General features: G+C 50.9%; 2 protein-coding genes across 4 annotated transcripts in view; one reads left to right on the forward strand and one right to left on the reverse strand.

The window, feature by feature from the left end:
* Positions 1-1,788: 1,788 nt before the first annotated feature.
* On the reverse strand, positions 1,789-7,749 carry HPS6 (HPS6 biogenesis of lysosomal organelles complex 2 subunit 3). Its single transcript, XM_081007061.1, has one exon. The coding sequence runs from the start codon at positions 6,422-6,424 to the stop codon at positions 3,977-3,979; it is 2,448 nt and encodes an 815-aa protein (XP_080863187.1). The 5' UTR covers positions 6,425-7,749; the 3' UTR covers positions 1,789-3,976.
* A 695-nt stretch (positions 7,750-8,444) lies between these two features.
* The window catches only part of ARMH3 (armadillo like helical domain containing 3), a 127,021-nt gene continuing 125,725 nt past the window's right edge, over positions 8,445-9,740 (forward strand). The window contains exon 1 of one of the 3 annotated variants that reach the window (XM_081007069.1): positions 8,445-8,593. The gene's annotated coding sequence lies outside the window, so the exon portion shown is untranslated. Of the gene's footprint in view, positions 8,594-9,275; positions 9,331-9,740 lie in introns of those variants that run through there. The other 2 variants (XM_081007066.1, XM_081007067.1) reach the window with 2 other exon arrangements.

Below are 9,740 nucleotides of genomic sequence, written 5' to 3' on the forward strand. Positions count from 1 at the left end.
CTGGCCTGGAGAGCAAAAGATTCCCATACATATGCTGCAGTCATGTAAAACACAAGGAACAAGTATGCCATAAGAAACGGGAAGCATTTATCATTGCAACATCACAGTCTGCAAAGTATCCCTAACTGTGCTCACTAGCATGGCAAAGCAGAGAACATATGAAAACTCACAAGAAGGTATAGTTAACCTTAGTGGGAAGTAATTCTATATTATTATGTGCAGGATGGGAAATATCTACCATACCGATTCTCTGTGGCATTTCCAAAGTGCAAAAACAGTGGCACTTCCAATTGCCAAGCTCTACAAGATTTCAAATGAAAATGAAAACGAAAGTCTGTTTGAGTGGTACTAGGTAATCCAGGAATCATGCTGTAAAGCCACAGGATCAGAAGTGGGAAATGATTAGCAATCTGGAGTGAAGTATCTACCCCCACTTTTCCTCCCTTGATCTTGCTGTAGTAATAAACCGCTTGAATTGAATGCCACAACCCACCCATACCCAAAGTACATGTGATACTACAGTTCTCCGTGTGAGTGAAAGTGCTCTTCTAGCATTTTCTATAATTATCGGATGATCCAGTTGTCTTTTTATATCATTTCAGTGCAATCAGACTTTCCATTACTTTTGTAAGGTATAAGCCAGGGCTGAAATATTGGAAAATTAAAGTGGTGGAAGAACTTCTGTAGAGAAACGGCTCCGTGAGAAATAAGGGTCACAAAATCTAGTGCTGCCTTGTTGGACTGGAAGTTGCTCCTCCTGTGCCCATTGACTGGAAGTGATCCAAGAGTGGTATTCAACTGAACTTTACTCAGAAATTGATGAACATGACTATGTCAGGCCCAGTAATTTCAATGGGCCTACTCAACTTTGTTGAATACTGCCCTGCCCATTTCGTGACTCTCTTAAAATGAGCTGGTAGCTGCCGCTGCCAGGTACAGTATCAGACAGTCAGGAAACTGAAGTCTGTCATTGGATCTTTACAAATACAAAGAGTGTGTAGAGAGGAGAGCAAATAACTATGAGGTCTTCTAATAGGTAACTCCTGCAAACACTGCTGTTAAATATAATCTTGGGATTCTATTGCACTGGATTGGCTAGTGCTCTTTCAGCAGTGGAATACCATCACTCCAATCCATTGTATTCCATCAAAGGAACAGATACAAAGCCAGGACATCCTTTAGGAAAAGGCACCCCTGGAAGCATAATAATCAGTATTACATGCTGCTGCTTATAAAATCAAGAAAAAAATCCAGACCAAGGAGGCTGCTTGTTCTTTATGTATAAAGAAACATCACACGCTACTCCCCTCTTGTTATAAAATGAAATCCTATTTCAAGCTGGTTTGCAACCTATTGCTTCTCCCTTCCCTCCTGCACTTGTGTAGCTCTTGTCAAATCTCTTTACATCTCCCCCCTCCACTTGAAGGGACACTTTTAACCTCTCCTTTGTTGGAGGCAACTGTGAGGGAATCTAAAAGGTAGACTATGACCCCCATAACTGCTTTCACAGAAGAAGCTGGGCAGCTGCCAGCACAGCTCTTGTGCTATGAATAAGCAGACAAAAGGTGCATTGATTGCTAGCAGAACAGCTTGCCCGCTGCAGCTTTCCTTCCCAGCAATGGTTTGCTTTTTAGTGGAGGGACTTTTTCTGGGTCAGGCTGCAATTTATCTGCTGGGATTGTTCCCCATTAACAAGTGAGGCCAAGCCTGAATCAACAGAAAAGGCACACACAGCTGGGTGCCCAACAATACATATGCCAGGTACTTCACAGCCACAGATGAGTCCTCTTCAAGGTTGTTTACCTTTTAATACTGCATACAGCACACAGGATTCAAAAACAAGAATCTCATTAAAAACAGAATAAACTTGCCAAGATTAGCATAAAAAAATTCTCTGCCAAGTTACTCAGGATGGGCAGGGCAAACACACCATCCAAGGACCATTAAGCGGGCAGTTTCTCTTAATCCTCTGCCTAAGAGGCCCCACTGGGCCATCAAAGGGAAGCTTGTGAATCCCAGCACTGTCAAAAACTTTTAAAAAAATTTTTTTAGGTTTTGCAGAGAGGAGGATGTTTGTGCAGCACTTGGAAAAAGAAAGCCCACTCCTCTTTACAAGAACCGACACATTCCTCTTAAGTTTTCAGGTATGAAGGACAAGGTGATTTACTCTCATCTTATCCTTATATATATATTTTTTTTTAATGGCTCCAGGCTGAGGAAGCATATTATGGGTTTCCTGAGAGCCTGAAGAAAACTTGTAAACAGTATTGCAGATGTTGATTAACTAGGTTTGGAACAAGTCCTCCATTTGTGCTGGTTTTGGAAGGCAACTCCCAGTAACACAATTATACCTCTGCATGCCAAGTATTGACAAACTGGTCACTGGTCAGTATTGGTATGGCTTTCCTCATTCTCTGACAGAAGGGGGCAAGATCCAAAGCTGTCCTTGTGTTCTGCTACTTATCCATTTCCCCAGCCCGGGAAAGGCTAATCTGCAGCACCAAAAAGACGTATTTGCTCTGCACAGGAAAAATCCAGATTGCTGCAGCATCAGGCTTGGGCTGAGGCAGAATACATGTGATCTGCTTGGAATCCAGGCAGCTCAGTCTCAGGGCAGGGTCCTGTCTTACAAAGGGTCATAAGCCTACAGAAAATTACCCACCCAATTCAACAGGCGTAAATAATCCAGACAACTCTGTGAGTAATAAAGCCTTCCACACCCCATTTTTGGCTGGCAAACCCATCCATTGAGTTTGAAAACTGAACTGCATGGTGACTTGCTGCTTACACTCAATAAGCCAGCTCTCTCCTTTGTACCATATTGGGGAACCTTTGCATTTTAAAAAAAGCAATTTCATAAGGTTTAAAATGTTTTCTCCCACCTGCAAAAAGAAAAACCCACTCCTGTCTGGAAATGTTAAAATTTATTCTTCCTGCCCCATCTATGTAAGGTGGCTTCAGTGATGAAAGTCTCATTAGGTGAGAATATTCCTCATCCCCAATGGCAGTTATTCTTAGGCAGAATGAAGGAAATGCAAGACACCAACAAGCATTACTGTCTTGCTCCAAGTCCCCATCATTCTTCCTCTATAATAGAGATACATTTGATTTAAGCCTACAGCCAGCATGGGGTCCCAAACACGAGGCAAGGGCTACACTACTCTGCAAGTGTACAGGACATGCCCTACTCCAGGGAACTGCAGAGCTCCTTCTATTGACAACCTCCACTTTTCTTTTTTTATAAAAAGCAAAAGATAAAACCACTCTAGGGGACAAAGGTGTGCACAGTGGGGCTTCCCCAGTTGCAGGTAAATAATGCATGTTTAAACACATCAGAGGAGTGAGCTGTGGGTTATCAGCCAGAGAAGCAGACAGACATGCTTTCCGTCAGGGACTTTCCAAAACGCTGGTCTCAGGGGGAAGTAATACTGGTCAGTGAAACTTGGCAACATACAGGATGGCATATTGCCAGGAGCAATCCCTGGACTTTAAAAGGTAGCTACTAAAGCATATTGATGGAAGTTCAAGATGCGCATCCTTAAGGTAGTCAAAGCAAGGCAATTCCCCAGTGACACTAAGCTCGCATGCAAATACGTCAGATGCATGTAGACTAGCATTTTACCAAAACATAGAGGAAGTTTAACAAAACCCAAGCCCACCAGTATCATTCACAAATGGAAGGGAACACACCAGCAGCAGTTCTTCAGCTAGTCTCAACTGTGTGAGCAATAGTGTAGCTCCTATGTGACTTTATCTGCTCTTGTTTAAGGCACCAGAAACACCCAACCCTTGCTACAAGAACTGCACTCTTCCAAAAAACCCATTGGCAATGCAATAAACTTTGGGATTTACCTCCCACTCTGGCAGAGGCAGCTTGCTGATGCAGGGCCTAAGTGGATACACAGGTTGGAGGCTCCTGACCCCCACCAGGCACAATTACTGTGGATGCCCTTTTGCCTGTCCCCACCTCTAAGCTTCATACCACCTCACGCAATGAGTGGTGTGTGTGATTCTGAAAGGGGGTTAACTCCTCCTGGGCAGCTGCCTTTGGGGTATCTTTCTTTTGCCTGGGTGGGGTTGGTGGTGGGAAAGATGGACTCTGTAAGACAGCATAGATTTCATCCTGGCCAGGTGGGCCCTGGGCTAGTCTGTGCAACAGGGGCTTCAGCAGGCCAACAGTCAGCTGGGATGACCCACCTGGGAGAAAGGGAGGAGGATCAAGTTCTGTTGGGGGTAAGTATTGCTGAAGAACGCTCAGGATGTCAGAGGCGCTCAGATTTGTAGGGCAGAGTTCCCACAGCTTGTCCAAGTAAGGGTCCAGGTCCCTATGCTGGGAGCACTCTCTCAAAAGGATGGTGAAGATCTCTTTGTTCAGCAAAGGGCTTAGCATGGAGAACTTTTCTGCAGCCTCCATCACACGCTGCCATCTCCCATGCTGGATAAGGAGGTCCATGGCCTGCAGGATGGCTTTGGGCCGCTGGCTGCATAGCAGGAGCTCAATCTCCATTTCCCCATCTGCCAGAGAGCCTCTGCTCCTCCTTGGCAGCACAGCCAGTGCCCTTTTGTAGAGGGGAACAGCACCCTCGGGGCCCTCCTTGTTGCCATAAGTCCAAGAGGCACCCATGTACTCTTGGGATAGCCCCACAAACTGAGGCAGCCACTTGGGCTTGAACTGGTGCAGCGAGAGACAGACGAGTTCAAAAAGTGGAACCATCCCATTTAGAGGCCCCTCCTCTTGCTTGCTGAAGCCGGGCACTGATCCCCCCAGGATTTTCTTCCACACATCTGGAGTAGCTCTGGCAACCAGTACTCCATCCCCGTTTTGTTGCAGCTGCAGGTGGTTTTGGATGGCCTTCCAAGAGGCCCCAGGGAAGGAACTGAAGATGGCATTCAGGTAGGCCAGGTTCTCCTTGTTTAAGTCCAAGTGTAGAAGACGACCGAGCTCCTGCTCCACGAGTGCCTCACCATAGCTCTCCACCTCACTTTCCGAGGCCCCGACCACACACAATTTAAGGAATTCCAGCTTTTGGTAGCTCTGCAGTTCCAGCTGCATTGTGCCCAGCAGTTTGGCGTAAGGCCCTGGGAGGGCCCTGGGACGTTTATCCTTGGAAGCCAGGCTATAGCACAGGATGGAGGAGAGTGCAATGGGAGCCTGGAACACGTCTCCCTTTTTCAGTTTCTCTACGGTGAGCTGAGAGCTGCTGAGGCTCCGCCGCTGATAGTATTTGCAGGCCTCTTCAAAAACCATCTCCACCAGGGTGGGCTCTTCCCTGTCGGTACCAGAGAAGTCAAGGCTGTAGATGCCATTTGGACCCAGGAGCTGCACTTCCTCCTCCTCAGCATGGAAGTCCAAAAAAAGCACTTCCTCCGTGCTCAGGACTTTCTTTTCTATCAACTGCCTGCTGCCCAAGTCCACAAGATAAAGAGCCCCTCCAAAGAAGCAGGCAAGGGTGTCCCCAAAAACCTTCAGCTGGACCTGCTCCCCTGGGGCCAAGGCACTTCCCCCAAAGTCAAAGATGGGTCTCCACACTCCGTCGGGCTGTACCAGCTCCACAGCTCCTGCCGTGCTAACCAGGAGGAGCCCCCTGCGACCAGAGAGCACACAGCTATGGATATCCAAAGGGTCCATGTTTGCCAAGAGTCCCACACAGCCCAAGAGCAGCTTCTTGAAGTCCACTTCACTGCCTGGAAGCAAAGCCTTAGTACAAATGCAGCCTTTGGATGGAGCAGCAATGATGATGTCAGCATTTTCGGGACGCCAGATGAGGACAAACTTGGCTACTCCCTGGAAGGTGGCTGGAGTGGGCAGCAGGAAAACACCAGAGGGTGAGGCGAGCACTCGGTACACAGGGCTGTTGTGCAAGACAATCCTTAAGGGGCTCAGCTGGGCTCCCTGCTCCCCGATCTGAAGGCGTCTAGTGCAGATGCAGTACCTGAAGGCTCTCCTCTCGGGCGTTAGCTGGGCGTCCAAGGGGGGCCTCTCCTCACACCACACCAGCTGGGCCCCCCAGCTGCAGATGGAGACAACCCGGGCACGAGCTCCATGGCACAGCTCCAGGCTCTGCAGCAAGTGCCACCCCACTGCGGGCACAAATCGCCAGAGTTCAGTCTTGCCGTGCTCCCAGATGATCGTCAGCACCCAAGAGACAGCTGTCGCGGGGCTTTCCAGGAAAAGCAGCCCCACCACGGGCGGCTGAGGAGGCTGCCAACTCCTCTCCAGGTCAGCCCCGTCGGCGCCCAGGCGCTGGAAGGCCACAACCCGAGCCTGCGAGGTCGGCTGGTTCCAAAACAGAAGCAGATGCTGCCTGTCCGGGCTGGCTAAGAGGCGGCTGGGAGCCTCGCCCGGGCGGCCCTGCTCCAGCAGCTCTCGCAGGCAGCGGCCGCGGACGAAGTCGCTCCAGTCCGAGATCTGCCGCAGCTTCATCTCGGGGCGTCCGCCGCGGCTGCCGACCACATGGGGAAGGAGCTCAGCGGGACGCGCCGCGGCGGGGCGAAGCTGGCGGCGCCTCACCAACGCGCCCTGCCTCTTCGAGCCGGGAGCCTCGCCTCGCCCGGTCTCCCCGCCGACTCTGGCGCCACTATATCCCCCCTCGACGCCCTTCTTGCTCTCGCCGTGCACTTCCACGTCCTCGAGGAGGGCCCCGCTGCCTGCCTCTGGCGCCTCCCCAGTCCCCTTAACTCTAGTCCGCCAGCTCCTGCGCGCCCTGCTCCTCTGCTCCTCCGCAGCGGCCAGGTCCTGGCACTCCCGGGCTCCGTCCCTCGTCCTCCTCCCGCTGCCTCGCTTCTTCCCTTTTTCCTCCCTTCTTCGCGCGTTCTCGAGAGTTGACAGCGGCTCTCCCTTAGGCGCCCCGGGGTCCGCCCCAAGGAGGCCGAGCGCCGCGCCGAGTGCAGGCAGGTCGACCCGGGCGTTTCTGCAGCGAAGCTCTGGGCGCGCGGGCAGCGAGAACCTCGGCGCCTCTCCCCGTCCAGGTCCGAAAGCAACAGCGCCCCGCACAATTACTGCAATCACGAGGCCTCTCGTTTCCGGGCGCAGTCGCTTCCGCGGCCGGGCCTCGGCGGCAGAGCCCGAGCTGCCTCCGGCTCTCTTACTTCCGTCCCTGCCCGATGAGGTTAAAAATCTCACCGCCCCGACTGAGCTGCGGCTCCGGAGTGCAGAAGCAGGCAGAGGAGAGCAGGAGCCCTGCCGGGCCTGCTTTACAGCTCCGCCCCGCTTTGAAGAGACACGTCATTATCATCAGTAGTTTTCACTTGTATAGCGCTTCATATTTCGACGGAATCTCTAAGCGGTTTAAGTTTTAGAGGCAGGTCGCAGAGTATTTACTACGAAGGGTGAGAGGACTCAGCAGGCCTTTGGCCCCTCAAAATTACCCGCTTTGCATTACCTGCAATTCATGTTTACTCCGGTGTAAGTCCCATGGTGCTCAGCGGCGTTTACTTCGTATAACACTGCAATTTACCGTGGAAGTAAATCACAAGCCAGTGGTTTTTAGCACCGTGTTAACATAGGATTGTTGAAAGCAGCAGAACGCTTCGTTGGGGTTTTCCGACAGGAGACCAGTCCTTGGCTTTATTGAACAGTGCAGTCATAGTCCCCCTGCTTGAGTGGGCCTCACAGGAAAGCGGCCTTAGGGTAAAGATGGCAGTCTAAACTTGTAGTAACATGGCGTGCAGTCCACAAACAATTACGTTCATGGCCTGAAGTACACAAAAAGCAGCTTCCTAGCCTTGAGAATAAGCCCTACTGAAATAAACTGAATTTTCTTCCAATAGGATCAGGCTGCTTTCTTAAACTCATTTATAAAACCCCCACCAAAGTTTACTTCAAAAAGAGGTTCAGTCCTGTGCACCCTTTCTAGTACCACTGTGGAACTTATGTTTGAGTAGAGGTGCATAGGATTGGGGTGCATATGTGTCTTGCCTCAGAGAATACAGTGGTACCTCGGGTTAAGTACTTAATTCGTTCCGAAGGTCCGTACTTAACCTGAAACTGTTCTTAACCTGAAGCACCACTTTGGTAAATGGGATCTCCTGCTGCCGCCAGGCCGGCAGAGCACGATTTCTGTTCTCATCCTGAAGCAAAGTTCTTAACCTGAAGCACTTTTTCTGGGTTAGCAGAGTCTGTAACCTGAAGCGTATGTAACCCGAGGTACTACTGTATTGTATTCCTGCAACCTTAGTTTTACCTGCATAGGAGTAGTGGGGAATAGGAAGGATTGGGCCCCGCTTGGTGGTTTGCCATAGGCATCAAGTTGGCCACTATGAAAACAGGATGCTGGACTAGATCAGCTATTGGCCTGATCCAGCAGGCTGTCCTTATGTTCTTAAGGATGGTGTGTCTGAACTATACAAATGTGTGTGGAGGCAGCAACGCTTCTCAGACGAGGTTTCTTGCTTTGCCAAGAGTGGGGCACATTTCCCGTCTTTGTATTTATTTCTTCTTCAGAAGCAAACAAGCAGAGGCAGGAAAAAGTCTGGAATGTCAAACACGCCCAGACTATCTGCAGAGCAGGAACAGCCTCCTGTGGCAAATTTGTGCAAATCTGCTGACTACAAGCGAGCGAACCAAACGTCAACAGTTTGTTCTTATCTAACAGTGAGTATGCGCAGGGGTACATGAAGAGCACACATTTACAGGACGACAAACCGGCTGATTGATTTGATCTGATTTAATTGCATGGATTAATTTGCAGCTAGGGTTTCTTCACGCTTATGCTGTGTGAGTGTGTAAAAGCACATGGAGGATCCCTCCTGCCTCGTGGTGGTAACTGCTTCTTTTACACAGGCTACTTCAAGGTCTTAGGAACGGGGATCAACTGATTAGGGATCTTGGAGGCAGATTATGTGGATCCTTTCACTAGTACAGGAGTTTTCCATAAGAAGGGCTTAAGATCCCCGTACGCAGGACACTGCAGCCCTGTAGTACGATTCTTTGCACGTTGACTCTGGAGTAAGCCGCAATATGTTTAACAGAGCTTCCCCCAGGTAAAAAAGCGCGTGGGATGTAAATACAGTGGATCGGGCTGTGAAAATTACATCTGCTTCCGTACTTTCTAATCCTGGGGTAGATTACAAAATAACTGGCTGCGGGAAGCCAGTTCTGCTGAAGGTTTCCTTTCCCCCATATATGCCCGTGTAAGGCCGGCTCGGCTATGCCGTTCGCTTTTCATCCGCACTCAACTCGCACTAGTACCCAGCAGAAGCCGTCCTCCGCAAGGTGGTTGGAGGTGGGACCGGGCAGATAAAGGACGGCGCGCCTGCGTAGTAGGGAGAGGGCGGGGCGAAGTCTGACTCGGTGGCGCATGCGCGCCGAGAGGCGGTCGCCCCGCTCAGGTAACGGGGGCTATTTCGCTCCCTTCTTTTTAGGGTCCGGCCTCCGTTGCGCCCCGCGCTGTGTAGTTAGGCTGCGCCCTTTGAGGATAGGGAGGGAGCGGCCAGGGTGCGAAGTTGGGGTGGCGGTGGGAGAGGACCTGGCGGCATTGCCTGGGGTCGGGTGGCCAAACATGACTGGGAGGGAGGCGTGTTGGGGTGCAGAGGGGGACTTTTGAGGAGGCTGCCTGTGGGGCGCTCTTGGGGGCGTGTTTAGGGAGAAGGGGGCCTGAGCGCACCTGTTTTTCTGTGTACGTGGGATAGGGGGACGTACCTGGGATGGGAAGAGGAGAGCCCCGTTTACAGTGGAGGTGAGCTGGGGTGGGGCAGGGTGGGGCGGGAGGAAGTAGGTAGGTGCCGCTGCTCAGGAGGCA

Source organism: Podarcis pityusensis (genome assembly GCF_964106645.2).
Source record: "Podarcis pityusensis genome assembly, chromosome: 5".
Lineage (NCBI taxonomy): Eukaryota > Metazoa > Chordata > Lepidosauria > Squamata > Lacertidae > Podarcis > Podarcis pityusensis.

What these genes read in the sequence shown, in the direction of transcription:
- HPS6 (XM_081007061.1), bottom strand. Translation starts at nt 6,424, where the DNA reads ATGAAGCTGCGGCAGATCTCGGACTGGAGCGACTTCGTCCGCGGCCGC.